The following is a 24,097-nucleotide window of genomic DNA, read 5'->3' on the forward strand; positions in this document are numbered from 1 at the left end:
TTCGAAAACTAGTTAGACATGAAAGCTCTATCATACAGTCTTAATCACGCTTATTATGAAGACCAGAGGCTGCTATGAAAAAGTCAAAGGTCAAAGTCTTCAACTCAGAATACCAGAGATGGAGGTCCTTAGCACAAAATATGGCATTCTCCAAAACCTATCTTAATCAAGAAGAAATCAAAAAGCAAAAGAAAAAAAAACAAAAGCATAAAGTAAAGGATGAGGTGACTCAAATATAATGAAGAAGGGCAAATCAGTCAAAAGCATAAAGTAGGGATATATAAACTAAAAGTTAGGGAGAAAGAATGCACCTAGACTTAATCTAGTGTCATGTAGGATTTAATTTCTAGTCTTTTATATTTTCAAGTCATTTTACTTTATTGTTCTTCATTTCAATCTTGTTATTTTGCTTTATTTCAATCAATCAATCTTCTTTTGTTTTTCTTTGTTTCAATCTATCATTTCAATCACTTTTTCAATGTTTTGTGTTATTTCAATCTTCAAACAACGTAAGCTTTCAATGTTCTTCATTCAACTAGAAACTAAACAAGTCATAAACCAAAAGTCTACCTTCCTATCTTCAACTCCCAACATTTAACCTCTAAATAATATATGGTGAACCACATCAAAAACAAACTTTGAGATACTCCAAGCTAGTTCACTTCAGTTGGTCCTTAGTCCTGACTTGACATTTCTGATGACACATTCAATCATTCCATCTTTCAGTCCCATATCTTTGCAAGCTTGCAAAAACACTGGTCTTTGTTGATTCATGTCATTAATTATGTTTCATAGATTGGGAACATTTCGCTTTATTTCACGACTGCTACAAAACTTCCGAATAAAAATTGTCATCTTGTGCTTGTTAAAGAAACTAGAATGCATAACTCCTAGCACCATCTCAAACCAACTCTTAATTGTGTATGTCCCAATCCACAAATTACACTTCATTGGTGACCTTGCCCTGGCACTAGGAGGAGTGGAGTCAGGGCATAACTTCAGTTTTGCTACTGTTCTTGAATTTGATACAAAAAAAACAGCACTCCTAACAAGGACTTCATATAGCAACTCATTCCCAATAAAAATTGTCATGTTGTGCTTGTTAAAGAAACTAGAATGCATGACCCCTAGCACCATCTCAAACCAACTCTTAATCATGCATGTCCCAATCCACATATTACGTTTCATTGGTGACCTTGCCCTGGCGCTAGGAGGAGTGGAGTCAAGGCATAGCTTTAGTTTTTCTACTCTTCTTCAATTTGATACAAAAAAAATAGCACTCCTAATAAGGGCTTCATATAGCAACTCATAGGAATATCATAGCACAACTTCCTCTTTTGAGATCGGTTTTGCATGCAGTTTGTCGCGTTGGAAACTAAATTACAATGTCTTTCTGGTGATATGAGGCACTACACTTGGTTCTTATATATACATTTGGTTAAGTAGCTTACATCTTTGGACGGAAGTCAGAAAATTGAAAGTTTGTGGTGGAGTAAGTAAATCGGGTATAACTTCCTTTTTATAGGTCAGTTTTGCGCGATGTTTCTTGCGTTGGAAACTAGATTACAGTGGCTTTCTAGTGATATAAGTCACTATGTATACTTGGTTCTTATGTATTTGGTTCAGTAACTTATACCTTTGGACAAAAAAAACATCACTCCTAACAAGGGCTTCATATAGCAACTCATAGGAATATCATGGCATAACCTCCTCTTTTGAGATCGGTTTTGCATGCCGTTTCTCTGCGTTGGAAACTAGATTACAGTGTCTGTCCGGTGATATGAGGCAGTACACTTGCTTCTTATGTATTGGTTCAGTAACTTATATCTTTGGATAGAAGTCACAAATTGGTAGTTTTGTGGTTAAATCATGAAATCAGTATAACTTTCCCTCTAGGGGTCGGTTGTGCAAGCCGTTCCATGTGCCAAAAACTATATTCAGTTGTCTTTCCAGTGATATATGGTACTGCACCTATCACTTCTCTATATGTTTCAATTTTGTAAGTCTTTAGGATAGAGTGAAATAGTGTACAGTTTTAACGTATGTAACGTCCTCCCTTAAGGTCCATTAGTTGTTTCTTGCGATAGAAACTTGAGTTAATTACCTTTTTGAAGGTTCATGGCACTGCAAAAAGTTCTCCTTGTCATACATCAAGTATTGAATCTTTTCTGTTACTGTGGACTGAACTTAGAACTCAAACAGTTAGGACATCAGGCCCCTATCTTCTTTGTGTTATTCATATTTTTCACTGGCGATTAGATATGTTGTTTTTAGAGCATATTCATTGTGTACTTTTCAATCATTCAAGACCTCCTTGCTCTATTTCTACTAGCTGTATTTAACATTTATGCTTTGTATCATGTATTACTACTACACCGAGATAATGTTCATTTTCTTTACCCTCTTTTAATTTATTGTTAACTTTTTTTATTTATCATTCATCCATATTCACCATATCATACCCCCAATAACCCAATAGGAGGGATGCAAGTGGGCTTATGGCTAGTGGTTAACACCCCTATTGACGGTGCTAAAAGCCCCAACCACACCACCAACTAAAGATCTATTTGTGTTTACACTTGTGGGGAGGTTTGAAAGTGTGGAACCAAGCCTTATTAGATGCATAAACCGAACCTCATATGCATGCATACTTGCATAGTCATATGGAGTTACTTTTGTTATTTCACAATATTCATTTATTGATATGACTATATAAAATTAGTCATTTTCTTAATAAATATACAATGCGAAGAAAAAAACAAATTTTCTATCTATTAGTAATCAACATTTGTCTCATATAAAATCAAAACAATTAGATTAAAATCAATATAGATAGATTTGTCTCATATTTATAAGGGTGGGATTTGAGCCGAGGGGCTCGGGCTCGGCTCGAGCTCATTCATTTAATTAATGAGCCAAGCTTGATGCTATATTATAGCTTGTCTAACAAACAAGCTATAATAAAGCTCGGCTCGATAAATTTAAATAGCATCATCGTAGTGTAAAATAATCGAGCTACTCGGGCTCAGCTAGCTAAAAGCTCGGCTCAGGCTCGTTCATATATTATATGAGCCAAGCTTGAGTTTTTTTTCAAAGCGCTTAATAAACAAGCCGAGCTTGAGCATAGTGAAGCTCGACTTGATTAGCTTGAATTCCACCCTTATATATTTACATAAAACATAGATAGATTATTCGAATTTGCTTATTAATCCTTGCCTCGAAGATTAAAATTTTCATCTAATATATATTTCATTAGACTTTTAATATATATAATCAATATAGATAAATTTGTCTCATATTCTCATTGAAATATTTTATTTCAAAATAGGTGGAGGTGGAGAACTTGATAATTAATATACCAAGGTGCGTAATAAAAGTCTATTGGAAATCATTAAAGATGATTGGGGTGATAAGAATTGTCTCGATTGGAGACAAAGAGGTGGTCTCAGGAACACACTAAGTTTAGCTAAATTCAAAAACATTTGGTTTTTTTTTTTAGATAATAATCAATTTGGCTTTCATAGAAGCACTACTTAGATGTTGGAGGCTTGGAGCCAAATGACATAGGGGCTATTTGTTTTTTTGGGTTAAGTTATAAGAGGGTCTTATAAGAACATGTCTTATAAGAGGGTCTTATAAGATGATCTTATAAAGTGGTTTGTTTTTCATTTTAAGTTCTTCTTATAAGCACTTGTAAAAGTAGAAAAAACAAATACATGACATCTTATAGATAGTTATTTGACAAATATAACCCTACTTTACATCACATTTAACTTGAATAGATTAATTTGAAATAAGTGTATAGTTTGATTTTCGATTTCAAATCAATTTTGATAATTAGAATATCGATTTTAGAAAACTATCTTAATTGGCGGTGGTGGTAATGGAGGTGATGATATTGGTCTTAATAGTACGGTGGTAGTGGTAGTAGAAGTAGTAGATGTCTTAATAGTACTGTGGTGATGGTGGTGATAGTCTTAATAGTACGGTGGTAGTGGTAGTGGTGGTCGTAGTAGTAGTGGAGGTGATGATTTGGTCTTAATAACACGGTGGTAGTGATAGTGGTGGTGGTAGTTGTAAAAGTGATGGTGGTTTTAATAGTACAGTGGTGGTGGTGGTGATAGTTTTAATAGTACGGTGGTAGTGGTGGTGGAGGTAGTGGTAGTAGTGGTGGTAGTAGTAGAAGTGGTGGTGGTTTTAATAGTACGGTGGTAGTGGTGGTGGAGGTAGTGATGGTGGTGGTGGTAGTAGTAGAAGTGGTATTGGTTTTAATAGCACGGTGGTGATGGTGGTGATAGTCTTAATAGTACGGTGGTAGTGATGGTGGAGGTGATGATGGTGGTGATAGTGGTAGTGGTGGTGGTGGTGGTGGTAGCCAATGGTGTTTAGGGCAATGAAGTTATTTGAAGAAGAAGATAATGAAAAGGGAAGAAGAGAGAAATGAGGCTAAGGGTATATGGACGGGGGTGTTTGAGTCATTTTTCGAGTTATAAGACTTATAGAATTGAAGTAGATTCAATTTTGGTACTTATAGAATTGGAGCCACTTATAAGACATTTCTAGTAGAATGCTTCTTATAAGAAGCAAAAAAACAAACAAAAAAAATGTCTAAAATCACTGGCCAGATCTTATAAGAGGCAAGTTCTTATAACTTTATAAGAGGCAAAAACAAATGCCCATAGTCTGCAAATTTATCAACTTTGCAACACTAAAAGAATGTTCTCAACTTCGTGGAGATGTTGGAGCCAAATGACATGGTCTTCAAATTTAGCTCCTATCATTTTTGCCCAACACTAGAAGAATGTTCTCACGGATGTCTCTTGAAGGAACCCTTGCTTTTCCCCGCCAACGTGTCTCTAAAAATATTTTGAAAAGGATGAAAGTCGACGAGTCAAAACTTACTCTCTTGGTTTCCTTATCTATAGACATTTAAATATTGATATTGATTTTGTATATTATCATAAACCTCAACTCCGTCAAAACAAGTGGGCGTGCTTACAAATCCAATCACTTTCTTGATTTTGATTCGTCGACGGACACACACTAATTCAGCTATAAAACCCCGCACCTGGTGGATGAATTGATATTAATTCGAAACTGAAACAAAGAAAAGAAGACAATGGGTACTATTGAAAAGACAATCCCTCTTCTCACACCTTACAAGATGGGCAAGTTCCAATTATCTCACAGGTATTATTATGCTGTTTTGTCTCTCTTATACACAACATATTTTTCATAGCCTGGAAATTAGATGCTAAGAAATGTTAGTTGATCTTTTTTATGTTGCTATAGAGTTGTTTTGGCACCAATGGGTAGACTGAGATCTTACGGAAATGTCCCTCAACCGCATGCAATTTTGTATTACTCTCAACGAACCAGCAAAGGAGGATTTCTTATAGCTGAAGCCACTGGGGTTTCTGATACTGCTCAAGGGTAATAACTTCACCATCTACTAACGCCTCTGTTACCATTTTCTATCGAAGGTTATATACCTCTCCGTTTCGTAACTTATTGGTCATGAATCCAGCTTCGTATCAATTTCAAATTCCTCATAAACTATCAGTATGTTTGTTGGATGCTCGTGAAGATGGTATTTTAGTAACTAGGTATGGTAAAAGGTCCTAGTGAACCACATTGCATCTTGGTCCTAGGTGCACTTGGTATCAATCAAAAGATGCTAGAGATGAAAAATGTGGATGAGCTATGATTCTATAAAAGTGATTAGAGCTAATCTGGCTGTTTGTGCTAGAAGCTCCCGTTGTGAAATCAGGAATGATTTAGAGATACTCCATGGCACTTTGCAGTCAGTCATGGCTGCAAATTTTGTTGGAAATGGCACTGTCGTCATTTCATTATTTTGCACTGTGTTTTATAACCAGCGACAACCAGATTTTCTCAATTCCAGATATGTTCTGAAATTATTTGCATTAGGTCAAGCAAGGCTTATTACTTTTCTATATAGAAAAATATATAAGCACTGCTTCGAACGTATGTTGGGGGAAGATGCTAAAGTAGTACCCCTGCTAATGGACATGGAGATGAAAGTTTGGTCCTGAAAAGCTCATCTGCACTAAGGATCGATCTTGAAATGGTCGCGATCTACATTTGTTTTACATATAGATGGTGTCTCAGAATTGCATGACGGTTTACTTATTGCCACTTAATTTATTAGGTATCTAGATATGCCTGGTATTTGGACAAAGGAGCAGGTGGAAGCTTGGAAACCCATTGTAGATGCTGTCCATGCAAAGGGTGGTATCTTCTTTTGCCAGATTTTCCATGCAGGAAGGGTTTCAAATACTGGTATGATTTGTATTTGTCAAACGTAAACTACTATGTTCATATTTTCTTCATCTGCGATGAGTTGAAAAAACATAAGAAAATTGTTTAGTGGATGGAACATGCCTATTTAAGGATCTTAAAACTGGAGATGATTTGTTTTTTTTCTCGTCTAGTGTTCAATCATTTCTTTGGCTCTTAAGGTTTTCTTCTACAGGTTTTCAGCCTAATGGACAAGCTCCAATATCTTCTACTGACAAGTCACTGACACCTCAAAAACTATCCAATGATGAAGCAGAATTTTCGCCTCCTCGGCGGTTAAAAACAGAAGAAATTCCTCAAATTGTAAACGATTTCAGGATTGCTGGTAGGAATGCTATAGAAGCTGGTAATATCACTTTCCTCAATACACTCTTACACTGGCACATCGTAAGGTGTTACCTATGTCTACATTACCCTTATTTGTTTCCTCGCGCAAGTCGACTTTGACACGTTAAATGGCCCATGGCTTCATCACGTGTGGCATTTGCACTCAACACCAATATACTTCTGTTTATTGTCAGAATATTGTCCTGATCATTTTCAAACATGTTAATGCAGGTTTTGATGGGGTAGAGATCCATGGCGCACATGGCTACCTAATTGATCAGTTCATGAAAGATCATGTCAATGACCGAACAGATGAATACGGTGGCACTCTTGAAAATCGGTCTCGGTTCCCTCTGGAAATTGTGGAAGCACTAGTCAATGAGATCGGAGCTGATAGAGTTGGAATAAGGCTCTCCCCTTTCGCTAGTTATATGGAGTCAGGTGACTCAGACCCAGAAGCTCTTGGACTTTACATGGCTAAATCACTAAACAAATATGACAATCTTTACTGCCATATGGTCGAACCAAGAATGAAGTTGATCGGAGAGAAATTAGAAACTCCTCATAGTCTTCTGCCAATTAGAAAGGCTTTCAAGGGTACTTTCATAGCTGCTGGAGGTTATGTGGAGGAAGATGGTAACAAAGCGATTGCTGAGAATTATGCAGATCTTGTTGCTTTTGGCAGGCGGTTCTTAGCCAACCCTGATCTGCCGAGGAGGTTTGAGCTTGGTGCACCTCTTAACAAATATGACAGAGAGACTTTTGGCATATCTGATCCTGTTCGTGGTTATGTTGACTACCCGTTTCTCGAATCTAGTACTGATGTTTCCAGTTGAAAATGCACCAAATATAGATGGTATTATTGATACGCCTTGTGCCTTTGGAAGTATCAATGACTTATTAAAGGCCAATGGCTAAATCACTAAACAAATATGACATTCTTTACTGCCATATGGTGGAACCAAGAATGAAGTTGGTAGGAGAGAAATTTGAAACTCCTCCTAGTCTTCTGCCAATGAGAAAGGCTTTCAAGGGTACTTTCATTGTTGCTGGTAGTTATGAGAGGGAAGATGGTAACAAAGTAATTGCTGAGAATGCAGATCTTGTTGCTTATGGCAGGTGGTTCTTAGCCAATCCTGATCTACCGAGGAGATTTGAGCTTGGTGCACCTCTTAACAAATATGACAGGGAGACTTTTTACATATCTGATCCTGTTCGCGGTTATGTTGACTACCCATTTCTGGAATCTAGTACCGATGTTTCCAGTTGAAAATGTAACAAATGTAGTAGTATTGGTACCCCTTTTGTCATTGGAAGTATCTTTAACTTCATTATCAACTCATGTTGGTGGGGTTGAATAAATTTATATGATTGCAATGGCGAACACTACTTGCAGATTTTCAAATCCAGTTTAAAAGTTTACAAGTCTCTTTTAAGACATGAGACACATTCAATCAGTACAATAGTGCTGAGAAATTTCAGCTTACAAGAGCCTCAGAAAGATGGTGTTCGTGTTTGTGTCTTTTCATTTTACTTTAAGATGTTGATACGATGTTCCTTCCATCTCCAACGACGATGTAACAATTCATTTTGTGGAATGAATGGTCCTGCATGAAACTTGAAAAAGCGTGCATATCTACTGTTACTTGTATGACTGAATTCAGGCTTCTCAACTTTGCTAAGGTTTTTCGGCGATTTATACTCAATACATTAGACTTCGGCTGCGTTTGGTTCACGGAAAATGGGAGAAAAGAAAATGTTTTCCTGGATTCTAAATTCTATTAGGTGTTTGGTAGACCACGGAAAATGATAAACAGAGAAAACATTTTCCATTCAGGGTCACTATTGAGGAAAACAACATCCTTTTTAAAACGAGAGAAGTTGCTTTCCTTTTGTCTGTCGGCCGAGATTTGCTGAAGTTATTCCATCGTCGTTGCTCGAGAGGAACTAGAAAATCACTCGTGTATAGAGTTATCAGGTTTCAGGTGGGGTTTGATCCAGTGGACCAGTTTTTAAAATTGTGAACCAAACAACTAGAAAACACATTCCTCAAAAATGGATTCTGGCAAATTAGTTTCTGAATTTTCTCTTTCTTTGAGAATCAAAATTCGTTGAACCAAACACAGCCTTCATGTTGTTCTCCTAGAATGTGAAACACCAGGAACTACACCGTAGACCAAAATCATAATGAAGATAAAGGCGATAGGAGAGAAATGCATACCTAGAGTCCTCACTGAGCGATTCTTCCTAACAAGGCTAAAAGCCTATAATAACTCTTGAATGACAAGCTAAGAAAATCGCAGGCAAATACTCACCTAACAAACAAATAATTTCATTGAATCATGTAATTCCTTTATCTATCAAACAAGGGTTCATGCACAAACACATTCTTACTTGCTTATACTTTTACACAGACGTTATGGAGATACACCAAATCCAACATCTCACAGCTCAAAACATACTGTACTCAGATTCTTTGCTCATTTGGACAAAACAAAGTATGGCAAATACAAAAATAGAAAAGGATGATAGCTCCATTATGAGAGCCCCCCAACCAATAATATCAGCATGCTTCAAGATAATTGGTATCGCAATGCTCCCAACTGCTGAAAATCCAGTTAAGAACTTGGTAGCATCTTCCCAGCTGTTGCATAGGTTTTAATAGCAAAATAGAACAAGTCAACCATTTTATGAAGCATAGGCTTAATTGAACGTGTAAACGCAAAATGGCAAAAAGAGTATTTGATTTTTAACAGAAGGCTAACCTGCTCTCACTTTCAGAAAAAATAGAGTTATCAGAACTCATAAAGAACATCAAAGGCATGGGAAGTAGTACATACATGATAACTGCATGAAGATAGAGAAGTCCATCATTATTTTAGCAATTTAATACGATTACTGATTTACTTATGACCTTCAATGGCATCCCACACTTTCTGAAAAGATATTACATCAATTACTAGTCTTCAGTCATGATTCTGTAACTCTTTCTACAATCTAGAACTGATATAAGCAATTAAATGGCATCACAAACCTGTTAACATTGGCCACCAATTATTGTAAAGGGCACATGCCTGCAAAACCACACATAGAATTCATTAGGTAATGGCACCACAATGTATAACTAGAGAGATTGTTGTTTACCAAAATTTGTAACACGATTCCAGCTGAGACCAAAATTGCCAATAATGCAAGTCTCCCAGTATGCAAGCAGGCAATCAAATAACGAGGTACGTCTGCCATAAGCTTAACTGGCCTCACCACATAGAAACAATATCAGACAACTTTTCTGTTGAATTCCGCGATATCGGTATGTTAGAATTTTAATTGTACTAGCTGGAATTATAGAGATCAAAGTTAATAAATTAAAAGCGTAGACATAAAAAGATATTGTACCAGAGAAAGAAAAGCTCGTTTTGATTGAAGGAAAATTAAAAAAATCTTCTGGAAGTATTCAGCTTTTTAATTCTTTGTTGTTGGGATGAAATTAAAACGAAAACAAAAAAAAACTAATTACAGCCATATAATTGGCTATTTGCAGCCACACTGATTTTGCAAAACTCGCTATAAGCCTGGCCTGTTGTGGGTGTACAGCATATCCGAAAATTTGTTCGAGAGAAGATTATACATAGCTCACAGAGCAGATGAGTTCTCCATATTCTTTCCATTCAATTCTGAAACTGGATTTGATTTTATAGATAACAAAATGAATTTAACAAAAATAGACTAAAGGAGAAATCCAGTAAGCCTAGTTGAGTACCAAAAATTGGCATATGTACATGTGAAATGAGTGTGTTCGCCATCATATCGTACTAAAAGAAACAGCTCAAAATGTGGAAAGACCCAACGGCTAACGGCAGTTGCATCACTCTGCACCAAGAACGAATACAACCTCATTTGAAGGTTCATGTGCTTGAAGGCTTATAGACAAAATTTCCAGAGAAAAGAGAGAAGGTTTCATTTGCTTGAAAGATGGGAACTGGAGTTCAAAGCACAAACTGAGACAAGGAATCATGGTCATGACTCATGAGTTTACTGCTGTTGATACTCTGCCTTCAGCACCCATAACTTTCCAGTAGGTCTTTTCTCTAATGTGGCTATTTCCATTAGAAGATTTTTAAAGAGAGCCAAATCCTTGGAAGGTATTCTTTCCTTGAAATGTGCCACTACGCTGGATGATGTGGTACTTCCACCATTTTGCTGTATGAATGTACAAATATGACGAATCAATATCTCAGGTTGCGTACTGTAAGAAGACCAGGAAGGTTTATTTGTTGTTGATGGTTGGTTTCTATTACTAGAACTAGATGCCAAGTCAAACTGATGTTCAAAACCAGACCCAACTGCTATTTCTTGGGTTCCTCGAATCCTTGCCAGCAATTCAGCAGAACTTAATGCCTTTCCTGCGGACGCCCCAGCTGCAATGCCATTTGGTTTGCTTGTCAGACTGACAGAAGAACCTTCCGAAGGTTTTGGACTGCTAACCAACTTAGAATTCACAGTTGAGCCAAACTTCTTACGCACAGACGACGGTGCACCAGCGGCCCCAGATCTTCCAGTCCATGTAGGAACAGAGATACTGTCTCGGCTTCGAAGCATACGTGATTGACGTAACGCTTCAGCAGCTCGTTGGGCAACTTGGGAAGCTTGCTCGTCAAGCCTCATCTTTTCCTTGTCATGAGCATTCATTATCACATCATGGTTCATAGCACTCTGATGAAGAGAAATGCAAAGGCACCACATGAGTAAGACATAGAACTGTTTGGCACAGTAAAATAGCAGAAGAATGCATAACCTGTTAAACAAAAGAAACAAGTAAAATCCAACTTACATGAATCCCATGAGCATCAAAAAGACTCTGCAAGACATTTGTTTCTTCATCTAATTCTTCATTCTTCTGATCATCTTTTTCTTTCCCTTTAGTTGTGGATGGCTCAAGAACTAAAGATCTCGCTCCCCTGCCAACTTCAGTGTCACCAGAAACGATCGCTGCTGAACTGGAAGTTGTGTTTCTATCCTGACTCTCTTTATGGGTCTGTACGACATTTATATCTCCGGACAATTGACTAAATATGTTAGATGTTTCAGTCGAACCACCTACTGCATCATCTTGCAAAGTAAACAGATCTTTCATATCTCTAGCCTTAAAGAATCTTCTCTGTTGCGGATTCTTCAAAACTTTATTGGTGAGGAAATGTTTGTATATCTGTCTATGATACACCTTTTCTTCTATGGTTCCACGAGTAATCAACCTATATATTGTGACATCCCTTGTTTGCCCAATACGCCAAGCACGTTCCCTTGCCTGAAATAACAACCATCAATTAAAATGAATCTTCCAAGGAAAAGAGAGATACAAGCACCAATCATGAAATGATGATATGATTCTTCTGAAATACATGTTATGGCACTTCATTAAGAATGTAAGTATTAGGCATATATCAAGGTACCTGCATGTCCGTAGAAGGATTCCAATCAGGATCAAAAATTATCACCCTGTTCGCACCAATCAGATTTGTTCCCAAGCCACCAACTTTAGTAGTAAGAATGAAAACAAATACCTCATTTGAGTTATTGAATTCATCAATCAGGGTCATCCGCTGCTTTACTGGAGTTAGTCCATCCATCCGTCGGTATGTATAGTCACCTGCTCTCAAGAAACTCTCAAGAATATCTAACATTTGTTGGGTCTGCGAGAAAAGAAGAACACGGTGACCCTGGTCCTTCCACACCTTAAGCACTTGGGTAGCAACTTTCATCTTCCCACTGCGCACAGGGTTCCCGTAGTCCGGATTGTTCGAGGAATGTTCTCTCTCAAGCAGATCAGGATGATTGCAAATCTTGCGCATGACATCAATTCCATACAGAGAGTTCCTATTCCCATCAAAGATTTGCTCTACCTCCGAGCTAGCAAGAAACGACCTATATATGGATCGCTGCTCCATTGTCAAGCTGCAAAAGAGAACATGCTCAGTCTTCTTTGGTAGATGAGCATTCACATCAGCTTTCATGCGGCGAAGAAGATATGGCATGATTAGGTCACGAAGAACAACTGCACATCTGTAAGCTGTAGATACTTGCAATGGTGTAGCATTTGAATATCCACCAACTGAAATAGGCACTGCAAATTCTGCTTCAAACACAGGCAAAACACCCAGCTTTCCAGGAAAGACAAAATCAAACAATGACCACAGCTCCGCCAGTTTGTTCTGAATTGGTGCACCCGTCATTATTATACGATGGACAGTTTGCAACTGTTTGCAGACTAATGTGATTTCTGCATTTGGGTTTCGTATTCGATGTCCTTCATCCAATACTGCATAACCCCATTCAATGTCAAGTAGCTTTCCCCCTAATAGCCGTAGTTGCTCATAAGTGGTAATGAGCAGTCCAGATTCTGATCTCAAGACACGACCTATGAGTAAATCCCACTTTTTTGTGGTTTTTGTGGTTTTGGTGGATAGAGATATTTCTTCGTCACTATCTAGTGAACATTCAGTATCACAATCACTTTCATCAGATTGGGTTCTCCCCTTTCTGTTAGAAGGAACCTGAGCAGAATCATGCAGTATTTCAACACGGAATCGAGGATACCATTTTCGCGCTTCCCTTCTCCACTGTCGCAAGAGGGTGACAGGACAGACAATAATACTGGGCTTATACATTTTACTGAAATGCAGAGCTCCAAGGAAAGATATGACCTGAATGGTCTTACCAAGACCCATTTCATCTCCAATAATCCCACCTGCTCTTTGGCAATGAAGTTCCCACAACCACTGGACTCCAACTTTTTGGTAGTCAAAGAGTTTACTGAAAATAACTTCTGGGATTTTCAATCCTCCATCCAGAGTTACATGAGAAGGTTCACTGTCATCTGCACCTTCGACGCCTAAGTTTTCTTCCTCGTTGTCTGATGTAGTCAGGTTATCCCTTGCTTCATCTGGAAGAAACACAAGTGGCAAGTGAGTACACTGTATTATGTGCATAACATGAATAACTATTATTTTCCTTCAAAGTGAAAGTATTGCTGATGAAAACAACACTAGACAATCTGAACAAAAGGGTCAAAAAAAAATGAAAATGCATGTCTGCCTTTACATTATCGATATATTAACCAAATTGTATGACACTACAGACTAAATATGATTGAACACAGATCATACCACTTCCTTCTGAGAGTTCCACCTCGCGAGAAGCTGCCTTTCTCCATTTCTTGTCAGGTAAGGGTCTCTTATGTTTGCGAGTTTTGTCTTTCTTCTTCTCTGTCTCAGTGTCTGGTGACAATGGAGGCTTCAAAGGGGGTTTTAGTCTTCGAAAAGGATGAGTGGGTGCATCGAGTTTGGGTAAATCTTGTGCGTCAAGCAGCTTGGTCGTTGGGCGAGCTTGTGCAGCATCAGACATTGATCGAACAGCTCTGGCCACAGTAGCTGAAGCAATGTCATCAGTTTTGTCCTCTTCCTCGGGTACAGTCCTTCTAGATGGCCCTGGTTGTTGAAGGCGACGCTCAAACCCTTTAAGTTTATGGAAAGGGGTTAAGATACCTTTGCGGACCAACTCATCCCTTTCCTAAGACATCATAGCAAAATGTCATTCACATGCCTAACTTTCTATGTGTTCCACTCTATTCCCACTTTAAAGTCCACATATCCAATAAAAATGCATAAATGAATAGAGCTTTAATGTATGAAGTACACTCCACCAACTTTTTCATTCTCAGATCTTTAAAGGCAACATGAGAAGGGGTGATATATATCTAAGTAACTTACCGTTTCAACAAATCCTGCAGAAGCAGCATCCAAAACCGCATCAAAGTCAACATCTTCATCATAAGAGACTGTTTTCTGGCGTTTCTTTGTATCTTTTTTGGATGCCTGAGCTTCTTTCAGCTTTCGCTTTGGCTTAACCTCTTCCTTAACCAGATCTTCAATCAACTTATGCTCATCTTTATCCAACTCTAATAGTTCATTTTGGAGCTGTACCTTTGTTTTCTTGAGGCTTCTTAAACGATCTTTAGCTAGAGCATGTTGAAGGTTTAAATTATTGGTAGCATTCCGAATGTCATTTTTATCATCCTCTTTACCTTCCTGCTCTCCATTATCAATGCTTCCTGAGAAATACTCCTCGTTTTCCACACGACTACTAGCCTGTTCAAAGCTAGCTGCAACAGCATCTATTTCAACTTCAACTGCCCTCAGTTTACTTTGAAGCTTGACTCGACTAGAAGACGAAGAGTCACCGACTTTCTCATTGTCAAGAAGCTGTTCCTCAATGCTCCCTCCAGCTTCACCAACCTTGTCTGTTGCCTACATTATTATTATAAGGACTGTCATTTTCAAACCAATATTGAAACCATAACTACGACGGAGCAGTTAACAAAAGTATAGGCACAATAATAATCAAACATGTCAATCTGACCTCGGCTAATATGTCGCGTTCAATATCTTCAGGGTTGGCGGATGTGACGCCTAGACCGCTGAAAAGAATCCTATCCTCCTCTTCTTCTTCCATGCCAATGCAACAACTATCTCAAATAGAATACTGCAAGTTATAACGCATGAGTAAACAATCACGTTCTGCAACGGTGTCCGCTCAAAAGAAATAAGTAGAATCAATTTAACAATGTAAATTAAAATTTAGATGAAATTTAATCTTACCAAATTTCGAGGTTGAAATGATTTAAAGCACGTGAATCTTTGATTGTGGGATTTTATAAGTTATTGATGACTTGCGTTCTACAAACTATTTTGTTGTTCAGGCGACGTAAGACTTCTCTACCTCGGGTGCAACTTGGCGGGTAAGGGCTAGAACCCGAGTTTCAGTGGGGCATCTCTTTTTGGGACTTGGGGTTCAAAAATTAAAATTTGCCATCAACTGGGCTCAAGACCCAACGGGCCTAGTTCATATAAAGTTGTCTTGGTAACCACCCCGGCGAGTATTCTTCATTAACCTACAATTAATGAGATGGTCAATATTCTAATGGCACGAGGGATATATAGGGAGACAATGATGGTACAACTACCAAGCCAACTAGGCGACGTTCATACCCTTCAATATCGTCATGGTTTGACCCTGGTATTGCACCAACAAGTTCATACTTCATAGCCATAATGGTCCGTAGACATTTATAGGAGAAGCGTGAACTCACCCCTCCCTATATAGGTTGAAATAAGGCTTCTACTGTGAGCAAAATGGAACATTGAAAATTCTTCTTCTCCAGAGACTAATTATATTGTATAAATATAAACTACTCTTTAGTCATTGTGAGATTAATTGAACACTTTGGAACACATAATAGGTTGCAGTAAAAAGGAAATGCTCCAGTTTTTGTTTCCCAAACTATCACCATGAACGAAGTTCAAAAATAACATAACGAAAAGATTTGTAATGTTACTCAGTCGACCACACTTAGACGCTGCAAGCTGATATCGTAGCTAGATAATTAAGCTCCCCGATCAGATAAATTGGAAAGGAGTCACTATCCACTCGTTTATCCATCTTTTTTTTTATGGTGAAATCCACTCGTTTATCCATCAGTCCTGTCTTGGGTGAAAATAAGCTCCCGGTCAGATAAATTGGAAAGTAGTCACTATCCACTCGTTTATCCATCTTTATTTTTGTATCCATCAGTACTGGGTAGTTGTTGATATTGCGAACCGAGATAGAGCTAAAAATCTTATTTTCCAGGTCAAAGTAACCAAGATTACTCATTTTGTCAAGCAACAAGAGCTTCTTGTTCTGTAATTCCATCACTTCATGACACCCATGAGAAAGAGGATGAAAAACTTTTCGATGGAAAACATATTCTTTAGACCAAGAGCTATGTACTCCATAATCTTTCATTACCCAAATCTCCTCACCACGAAATAAGCCATCACCATAAATAAAACAAAGGCGTTCACCTAATACCATCAAATTATTAACAAATCCGAAATTCACATGATTGTTTACAGGAGAAGGCGTTTCGATTATAGAGAATTCATCTGTATTCACATTGAAAGAAAGGATAAATCTAATACCATAATCATGATCATTCCTTGAAATAACTAGCCAATGAACGCATCCATTTATAGCCAAACTAGACCGTTTCATAAAAGTAATAATGTATGGAATACTTACTGGTATCTCTCTCCATGTATCCGAACCCAGAGTATATACTTCAGCCATGTTCCCGGAATTTTTTCTCAAAACTCGAATAAGCTTATATTGATTACTAACTGAATCAAACCCAAACCCAGATGCAAGGGGTTTAATATATTTCTTAGGAGATAATGGAGTCATTAAGTAATCTCTTGTGATAGGATTACAAATATAATACGAACAATCGGAACCGTATAACAAAAAACAAACCAAGCCATTAACTGTTCCTACAACTTCAAAACCTTTTTTCATTATTGTAAAATCTTCCCTCAATTTTAGAGCGTAAGCTGTCACTGATGTTTCAAAATTATCCAAGCATTCAGGTTCAATCAAGTAAGACAATCCAAATCGTTTGAAAAAAACCGCACAAGGACTTTTACTTTTATTCCTTGAAAAATGAAACTCAGCAAAATTTGGGTGTTGTATTAAATCATACCATATTTTCGATACCCATCTGCACTGAGAAATACTTTTAAGTGGTAATCTACAGAAAATGCAGTAAATCACGTCAATCGGGAGCTTTGAAAATAGCCCATTACTGCACTTCTTTTTGTGTATTCCCTTTTCCATTAATCAAGTCTAGGGTTGTAGCAGAAGTGCAAAAGAGTTGGGATTTTATAGGTTTCGGTCTTGGGCTTCTAATACTAACACGGGCCGAAGTATTTGGCCTTATCCACTGTTCTAAAAATCGGTCTAGGGCGCTAGGTCGTGCCTAACCTAGGCGCCTAGGCTCAAGTTGTTTAAAAAATCGGTAGACCGACTCGGTGGGTCTAGCGGACCGATTAGGTGGGTTTAGGCGGTCCAGTTAAGTTATTATTATATATATATTTTTAATTTTTTTTAATAATTAAATGTCAAAAATTAAAGGAGGTGCATAGGCTTAAGATTTAAATGATTTTAAAATACTACGGTCTAATGTAAATTATATGTTACTATAACAAAGATTATGTTTTTATATGAAGTTGATATTCTTTAATTATTATACATTTTTGAAATAAGTATTTTTGTTTGTGTTTATTTTTTGAGTTATGGTAAATGATTTTTTTTATTTATTGTAATATAAATGTGTATTACTAATAGGAAAAAAGCCTAGCGAGTGCCTAGAAGGCCTACGCCCTAGCCACTCCCACCGCCTTTTAGAACACTGGGCATTATTATAACAACTTCTAGAACTAATTTCAATTTATCGTTTTTTTTAATAAAAATATCGCGAGAAAATGAAGGGAAATTTGTTTATTTTACACCAGCGAAAATGGCGGGTTGTTTTTGAAAAGATCCATTTTCTTCTCACACAAATGCGCGGTAATCCCGATTTCTCTTTCTTCGTTTGGATATTTTAAGATTTTGTTTTGTTGGTCCCTTTTTCTGGGGTAGTAACTGGAATTCTCCACTGAATTCTTGTTGAGTCTCGTCAATAATATTTGTTAAGGTTCACATTTTTTATATGATTAATGCAGAAGGAAGGAAATTGTGAATATTGAGGTGGTGAAGAAGCATGAGATCTTTGCTTCTTATTATTAGAATGTGTTTATAGTTTCGGGCATTTGAGTCTATTCGAAAATGGATTTCTAACGGTGTGATACAAGAAATATTTATATTGTTATTGGTTGAGGGAAAAAAAAAGGTGGTCATGGATTCAGCTAGGAGTTGGTTTCATAAGTTTCAACCAAGAGAGAGATTTAGGTCGAGTAAGAGAAGGGAATCGAGTCAGGATATGGAAGGATCACAACAACCATTAAGTGATGAAGCACTTTCTAATATAACGAAACAGAAAGCTGCGGCGGCTAAACAATATATAGAGAATCATTATAAGGAGCAGATGAAGAATCTGCAAGAGAGAAAAGAGCGGTATGCATGGTTTCTACGGTTCTTTGTACCTTCTTTAAAGTAGTTTTTTATTGGTTATGCCTTTCATCAACTTGGTTATTTGCTTTTCGTGATTTTTGAAAGTTGAATTTGTCAATACATAGGACAGGATTTATTCTACCTAGTTCATATGGGTGACATGGTTAATTTCATGTTTTTGTGCGGTAAATACTATAGAAGATGTCAATATGTTTCTATGTTTAAGGAAACTGGCAGTTTGTGTGACACAGATGCTTTCAAGTAAGTATTATTTCAGGCATTGCAATTGGTGAGCAAACTATTGTACATAAACCTAGTAAATTTCTGTGTATCCATTATGTTGTCTAAAATGATTTATGTATAATTAGATGGTAACTTATTCGTCCATAAATTATGTCCTGCATCTGGTTGATCTTATTGGTAGTATGACTATTGAGTATTGGTACATATTATTTGACTTTTGATCTTCAAACCAAAACATTTTTTATCAGAAAAGTGAGTTTCTTATCAAACTTTGCACTTTAGCATGATTCCTAATATTCATACCACTATTCAAGCAGACGTAATGTACTTGAAAAGAAATTGGCCGATGCTGATGTGTCTGAGGAAGACCAAAACAACTTACTAAAGTTTTTGGAAAAGAAGGAAACCGAATATATGCGTCTACAAAGGCATAAAATGGGAGCTGATGATTTTGAGTTATTGACAATGATAGGAAAGGGTGCATTTGGCGAGGTATGTTTTCCATTAGCTATATATGTTGATTTGTTTACTAAGTATGACTGTTCTCCACGTCTCCTACATTGAAGTATGTGTTTATGCCAAAACACTCTTGTAAGTAACTTTCAATAAAGATTATAAACGATCCACTATTGTCTATAGTGGTGAGGTTGGAGCTTATTGAGCTGCAAAAGAGTGATCCTCTCATGTGTACCTAGCTTCAGGGCTAAGGCATAACACCCGCAATCATCCACACTACTTTTTCTGCAATATATATCTGGAGTTTCCTATGTATTGGCTTCTCTTACGCAATTGCTTCTGGCCTTCTGCTTGCATTCACTGAAGTTTTGTGCTCATGGTAATTATTTACTTTTGTTGTTCAGGTCAGAGTCTGTAGGGAGAGGACGACGGGTCATGTGTATGCAATGAAGAAGCTTAAAAAATCAGAGATGCTTCGCAGAGGGCAGGTACACATTTCTCTGTCAATCTTGGCCTGTGTTTCCCTGTGCTGTATCTTTATTTGTTCAAAATCTTTATCAGGTTGAGCATGTCAGAGCCGAGAGGAATCTACTAGCGGAAGTTGACAGCAATTGTATTGTCAAACTATACTGTTCGTTTCAAGATGATGAGTTCTTGTATCTCATTATGGAGTATTTACCTGGTGGAGATATGATGACTTTACTGATGCGGAAGGACACTTTGACGGAAGATGAGGCCAGATTTTATGTTGGGGAAACAGTTCTAGCTATCGCGTCTATCCACAGACATAATTACATTCATAGGTTTGCAGATACTCTTATTTATTTATTGCTTCTCTAACTGGTTGTTTGAGACAGATGACTAAGTCTTTCTGTCAATCCATCTAACAGAGACATTAAACCAGATAATCTTCTACTAGATAAGTATGGTCACATGAAGCTGTCAGATTTTGGGCTATGCAAACCGTTAGACTGTAGTAATCTCCATGAAAAGGACTTTTCTGCGGGAAGCAGTTTTAATAGTTCTCAACCAAATGCTCCACCTAAACGCACACAGATGGAGCAATTGCAACATTGGCAGAAAAATAGGAGGACACTGGTGAATTTCCTAACATTGTATGAGTGATTATTTTGCAATTTTTTTTATAGCAGTAGTAATATTTTTGTCAGAAACAGATATTTTCAAGAGTTTTTTTTTACTACGAAAATAAGGTGCAGTTTTGTTGAATTGATGCTGACCGAGTTTAAAGTGAAAAGAAAAAAAACCAGTATTTTGTTGCCTTGTTCTTATATATATATATATATATAGTTTTTCAGTTCTTTCCAGTGCAGAGTTTCTCGGTGACTGCTTGAGATATATGTGTACTCAACTGTTGGAACATGAAACTTGCAGGCTTATTCTACGGTTGGTACACCTGATTACATTGCTCCAGAAGTATTGTTGAAGAAGGGATATGGAATGGAATGTGATTGGTAAGTAACCATTGAATAAACCTACTTTTAGAGTTAGTGTAGTCTCTTATACTTGGTGCACTTTATTTTGCACAGGTGGTCACTTGGAGCTATCATGTACGAAATGCTTGTTGGTTATCCGCCTTTTTATTCGGATGAACCGATGTCAACATGTAGGAAGGTAATCTACTAGTGCTTATGACTTGGCTAAGCTAAGTGCTTTGTTCCATAAAGTCAGTGTGACACCTTTTTCTTTTTAAAACTAATATCACGAGTTAGACTTGCAGCACCATGGTTGCAGTCCAGTGTATGCACCAATTGTTATCTTTGGCTCTTCCTATTTATAGCATTGCAGCTAATTTTCTTGGAAATACATGCCTTTTTTTCCTGTTTCACAATGTCCGACCTCTCTCTCTCTGTGGAAGTTATCTTTTATTTGGGAACTTATATGTCATATTCTTATGCATGTTTGCCACAAGGCTGCTATTTTGAATGTATAATGCGAGTCATTGATCTTTGTTTTTTGTCTTGTGTGGTTACTATTATTCATCACTATCGAAATCACATATTTCAGGCACTCGCTAACTTTTAATCATTCCTCTATTCAGTGTATTGTACTAATAGACTTTCATTTATTTATCAGTTGATGAAAAACAGATATGTTAGTCTGAGAGTCTGATTATACATAACAATAATAATCATTTACTTGGGAACTATCGAGTAAGATCGGTGATTCAGATAAGAAAAACTTGATTAAGGAAAGCAGAATTCCAAAAAAAATTCCTCAAATTTTCACAATTTTCTCGTCTTCTTTCAAGTTTGCAATGGACTCATAATGGTGTTGGGCGAGGTACATAATGCCAACAGGGCTCACAGGGGCCTTTTAGATCTCAACCTGTTCATATAAATTTCATCAAATGTTTCTTCGCTGTCTATGCAGATAGTAAATTGGAGAACTCATTTGAAGTTCCCTGAAGAAGCAAAGTTATCTCCGGAAGCTAAAGATCTTATCTGCAGACTCCTGTGTAATGTTAATCAGAGGCTTGGATCAAAAGGCGCTGTTGAAATTAAGGTGTTTATTGGTTTATTAGTTCTAAATTGTTGAATTTGTATTCTAATGAAAACTTGACGGACTTACCTGATTGATCCTTCTGCAAATGCCAGGCCCATCCATGGTTTGTTGGAGTTGAATGGGATAGGCTATATCAGATGGAAGCTGCATTTATTCCAGAGGTGAATGATGATTTGGATACTCAAAATTTTGAAAAGTTTGAAGAGGTAAATATGTTGGTCAAGAACCATCAATCTGTGGATCCTCATATCTTTAGGCAATTTTTACCGTGAGCGTTGTTTCATTTTGTTGTAATTTATGGGTACATATTGCAGGCTGACAACAAGAATGAGACTTCATCAAAATCAGGCCCATGGAGAAAGGTAACTTTATGAATACATGATGTCTAACTTTGTGTGCTTCATTGTTGAAGCATTGGTCTTAATCTTACATTCTGCATTTGTTGAAGTGTTTATCAAGTGCCTCAATGTCCATATTAGTTTATTTATTTATTGTCTCGGTACTTGCAGATGCTCTCGTTGAAGGACATCAATTTTGTTGGTTACACGTATAAGAACTTTGAAATTGTAAATGATTATCAAGTTCCTGGGATTGGTAATTTCTCTACTCTGGTGCAATATATCCATCTCTTGTTTGTAATATCATACTGTTTCTCTCTGGATTCACTTTCCACTTCCATTGTGTTTGAGGAAATATCAAAAGATCAATGAATTTTACTTTATTATTTCTTTCTGAAGTTAGACAATCGATAGATGGATACACCAACTGCGTTGTCATTCTGCAGGTGCTTTTTTGTGTTAATAAGCTAGTAGAAATTGTTCCTTATTCTAATCACCATTAAGGCCAAGGATACCTTTTAACAGTAAACCTGATATTCAAATTAAGTATGAGATCAACAACTAGTTGCTCGAATGCTGATAAATGTTAAAGGAAACATGTAAAAACATGGATAGAAAAATAGCTGCTCTGTAGGCAATTAATCAGTAACCAAGCTTTTCGTTCGTGGGATCTGACAATCTAAAATCAACATTTAATTTTTTAGGTCAAATGAGATCCCATTATATGTTATGCTAGGCATTTGCAAATAATAATTGCTTATTCAATGTACTTTTCTTTTCATTTCTAAGTTTCTCTGAGAAAAATTCTTGACAGAAAACAATATTGCTATTCAGACATCATTCCTGACCTTCTCCCAAACGCATATTTACTAGCTGCAGTAACTTGGTTCATTACTGATTTAGTCTTCATTCTCATTGCAGCTGAACTGAAGAAGAAGAAGAGCAGTAAACCGAAGCGGCCATCCATCAAGTCCTTGTTTGGTACGCATTGGACCTACCTTTATAATTGCTTGAAAATACCCATCTAGTTTCTTTGATCACCCTTTCCATCCCTGTTTGTTCCTAATGACATTTTCAGAGCCAAATTGGATTGTGACATGCATACCAAGAGTAAAATATAGCTAGTTTTTTAGTTTCGCTTTGTTTTGATGTATGTATACTGATAAGCAAGTGTCCTTACAATCAAAGACATGAAATAAATATATAATATATAAAACACCATTTTCCTTATTTTATTGATAATGTCACTTTTATGTTGCAGAGGAAGAGTCATCAGATGATTCTAGGCATTCTTCTAAATCTGTTTCACAGGGGAGCTTTCTCAACTATTTACCTCCCAAAGCAGGAGTCTCTCCGAAGGAAATCCAATCCCCATAAGCTCTACTGAATTTACAACACTAGATGTCGAGAAGCTCCAAGTCCGCATTTCTTAGTGATTTGGTTGTCTGATATTTCCGCAGGACATTGAGTTCCAATGCAGTACGGCAACATGCCCATTGGAGGTCATTGATCTGGAGCTATAGTTGCCTAGTTACTTGCTTAAATCAGGGTCCCTTCACTGAAATAGGATACCAATTTTTTTACCACCCTTTCTTTTCCCTCTGGATACCAACAATTCTTTCACTCCTGGAATCTTTTCTTTGCGTAAGATGTACAGACCCTAAAATATTCTGCCTATTAGAAATACATGGATGTAATTTTGAATCAAAAAACCTAATCTTGTGTCTATAAATGCTTTGTAACTTCTTGTACGACATTGTAAAGATATATACAGTAAATTCAGCAGTTTCAGCATTCTCTTGTCAAGTGAGCAGAGCGAACCTTCTGGCCGAGAGGGGAATATGTCGCCAAAATTTGATTTGGTTGGTTTCTGTCTGTTCTCATCTCTTCTCTTCTCTTCTTCTCCT

The 24,097-nt window shown here is 37.1% G+C and overlaps 5 protein-coding genes and 1 pseudogene across 9 annotated transcripts; 3 read left to right on the forward strand and 3 right to left on the reverse strand.

Annotated features, from left to right (window-relative positions):
• The first annotated feature begins 4,887 nt into the window (after positions 1-4,887).
• LOC147500256 (putative 12-oxophytodienoate reductase 11) lies at positions 4,888-8,032 on the forward strand. Of its 2 annotated transcripts, XM_086561928.1 has the most exons (5): positions 4,888-5,190; positions 5,293-5,433; positions 6,173-6,303; positions 6,497-6,667; positions 6,880-8,032. In XM_086561928.1, the coding sequence occupies exons 1-5, from the start codon at positions 5,120-5,122 to the stop codon at positions 7,482-7,484; spliced, it is 1,119 nt and encodes a 372-aa protein (XP_086418054.1). In that variant the 5' UTR covers positions 4,888-5,119; the 3' UTR covers positions 7,485-8,032. The 2 variants fall into 2 exon arrangements, with proteins under 2 accessions (XP_086418054.1, XP_086418055.1); XM_086561929.1 differs by lacking the exon at positions 4,888-5,190 and having other exon boundaries at positions 5,365-5,483.
• LOC147500257 (12-oxophytodienoate reductase 1 pseudogene) lies at positions 7,559-7,918 on the forward strand (annotated as a pseudogene).
• A 927-nt stretch (positions 8,033-8,959) lies between the features above and the next one.
• On the reverse strand, positions 8,960-10,117 carry LOC147500258 (vacuolar protein sorting-associated protein 55 homolog). Its single transcript, XM_086561931.1, has 4 exons — positions 9,793-10,117; positions 9,683-9,722; positions 9,414-9,495; positions 8,960-9,292 (listed from the first exon to the last, which is right to left on the reverse strand). Exons 1-4 carry the CDS (start codon positions 9,889-9,891, stop codon positions 9,100-9,102), a joined length of 414 nt encoding a protein of 137 aa, XP_086418057.1. The 5' UTR covers positions 9,892-10,117; the 3' UTR covers positions 8,960-9,099.
• Positions 10,118-10,315: 198 nt separating this feature from the next.
• CHR8 (chromatin remodeling 8) lies at positions 10,316-15,519 on the reverse strand. 2 transcript variants are annotated; one of them, XM_086561924.1, is made up of 7 exons: positions 15,303-15,519; positions 15,064-15,169; positions 14,415-14,951; positions 13,812-14,214; positions 12,099-13,588; positions 11,480-11,953; positions 10,316-11,361 (listed from the first exon to the last, which is right to left on the reverse strand). In XM_086561924.1, the coding sequence occupies exons 2-7, from the start codon at positions 15,154-15,156 to the stop codon at positions 10,681-10,683; spliced, it is 3,678 nt and encodes a 1,225-aa protein (XP_086418050.1). In that variant the 5' UTR covers positions 15,157-15,169; positions 15,303-15,519; the 3' UTR covers positions 10,316-10,680. The 2 variants fall into 2 exon arrangements, with proteins under 2 accessions (XP_086418050.1, XP_086418049.1); XM_086561923.1 differs by having other exon boundaries at positions 15,064-15,186.
• Positions 15,520-16,053: 534 nt separating this feature from the next.
• LOC147500260 (F-box protein At3g07870-like) lies at positions 16,054-17,172 on the reverse strand. Its single transcript, XM_086563619.1, has one exon. It carries the CDS (start codon positions 17,035-17,037, stop codon positions 16,054-16,056), a length of 984 nt encoding a protein of 327 aa, XP_086419745.1. The 5' UTR covers positions 17,038-17,172.
• A 779-nt stretch (positions 17,173-17,951) lies between these two features.
• Positions 17,952-23,984, forward strand: LOC147500261 (uncharacterized). 3 transcript variants are annotated; one of them, XM_086561940.1, is made up of 14 exons: positions 17,952-18,087; positions 18,243-18,633; positions 19,191-19,365; positions 19,734-19,817; positions 19,891-20,132; positions 20,220-20,427; positions 20,722-20,801; positions 20,877-20,961; positions 21,721-21,852; positions 21,945-22,058; positions 22,167-22,214; positions 22,362-22,446; positions 23,112-23,171; positions 23,452-23,984. In XM_086561940.1, exons 2-14 carry the CDS (start codon positions 18,416-18,418, stop codon positions 23,565-23,567), a joined length of 1,647 nt encoding a protein of 548 aa, XP_086418066.1. In that variant the 5' UTR covers positions 17,952-18,087; positions 18,243-18,415; the 3' UTR covers positions 23,568-23,984. The 3 variants fall into 3 exon arrangements, with proteins under 3 accessions (XP_086418066.1, XP_086418068.1, XP_086418067.1); XM_086561942.1 differs by lacking the exon at positions 18,243-18,633 and having other exon boundaries at positions 17,961-18,087; XM_086561941.1 differs by lacking the exon at positions 17,952-18,087 and having other exon boundaries at positions 18,152-18,633.
• The last annotated feature ends 113 nt before the right edge of the window (positions 23,985-24,097 follow it).

The sequence above is a fragment of the Coptis chinensis genome, chromosome 5 (assembly GCF_015680905.1).
Source record: "Coptis chinensis isolate HL-2020 chromosome 5, ASM1568090v1, whole genome shotgun sequence".
NCBI classification, from domain to species: Eukaryota; Viridiplantae; Streptophyta; class Magnoliopsida; order Ranunculales; family Ranunculaceae; genus Coptis; species Coptis chinensis.

What these genes read in the sequence shown, in the direction of transcription:
- LOC147500256 (XM_086561928.1), top strand. Translation starts at nt 5,120, where the DNA reads ATGGGTACTATTGAAAAGACAATCCCTCTTCTCACACCTTACAAGATG. An exon ending in GTTTCTGATACTGCTCAAGG is followed by an intron (nt 5,434 to 6,172) that starts GTAATAACTTCA and finishes TTAATTTATTAG; the next exon opens with GTATCTAGATATGCCTGGTA. An exon ending in AGGAAGGGTTTCAAATACTG is followed by an intron (nt 6,304 to 6,496) that starts GTATGATTTGTA and finishes TTTCTTCTACAG; the next exon opens with GTTTTCAGCCTAATGGACAA.
- LOC147500258 (XM_086561931.1), bottom strand. Translation starts at nt 9,891, where the DNA reads ATGGCAGACGTACCTCGTTATTTGATTGCCTGCTTGCATACTGGGAGA. An exon ending in TTGGTGGCCAATGTTAACAG is followed by an intron (nt 9,496 to 9,682) that starts GTTTGTGATGCC and finishes ATCTTCATGCAG; the next exon opens with TTATCATGTATGTACTACTT. An exon ending in TTTTCTGAAAGTGAGAGCAG is followed by an intron (nt 9,293 to 9,413) that starts GTTAGCCTTCTG and finishes CCTATGCAACAG; the next exon opens with CTGGGAAGATGCTACCAAGT.
- CHR8 (XM_086561924.1), bottom strand. Translation starts at nt 15,156, where the DNA reads ATGGAAGAAGAAGAGGAGGATAGGATTCTTTTCAGCGGTCTAGGCGTC. An exon ending in CTGCAGGATTTGTTGAAACG is followed by an intron (nt 14,215 to 14,414) that starts GTAAGTTACTTA and finishes ATGATGTCTTAG; the next exon opens with GAAAGGGATGAGTTGGTCCG. An exon ending in TTGATGCTCATGGGATTCAT is followed by an intron (nt 11,362 to 11,479) that starts GTAAGTTGGATT and finishes TCTCTTCATCAG; the next exon opens with AGTGCTATGAACCATGATGT.
- LOC147500260 (XM_086563619.1), bottom strand. Translation starts at nt 17,037, where the DNA reads ATGAAAAAAGGTTTTGAAGTTGTAGGAACAGTTAATGGCTTGGTTTGT.
- LOC147500261 (XM_086561940.1), top strand. Translation starts at nt 18,416, where the DNA reads ATGGATTCAGCTAGGAGTTGGTTTCATAAGTTTCAACCAAGAGAGAGA. An exon ending in TATGGAATGGAATGTGATTG is followed by an intron (nt 20,802 to 20,876) that starts GTAAGTAACCAT and finishes TATTTTGCACAG; the next exon opens with GTGGTCACTTGGAGCTATCA. An exon ending in ATCCATCAAGTCCTTGTTTG is followed by an intron (nt 23,172 to 23,451) that starts GTACGCATTGGA and finishes TTTATGTTGCAG; the next exon opens with AGGAAGAGTCATCAGATGAT.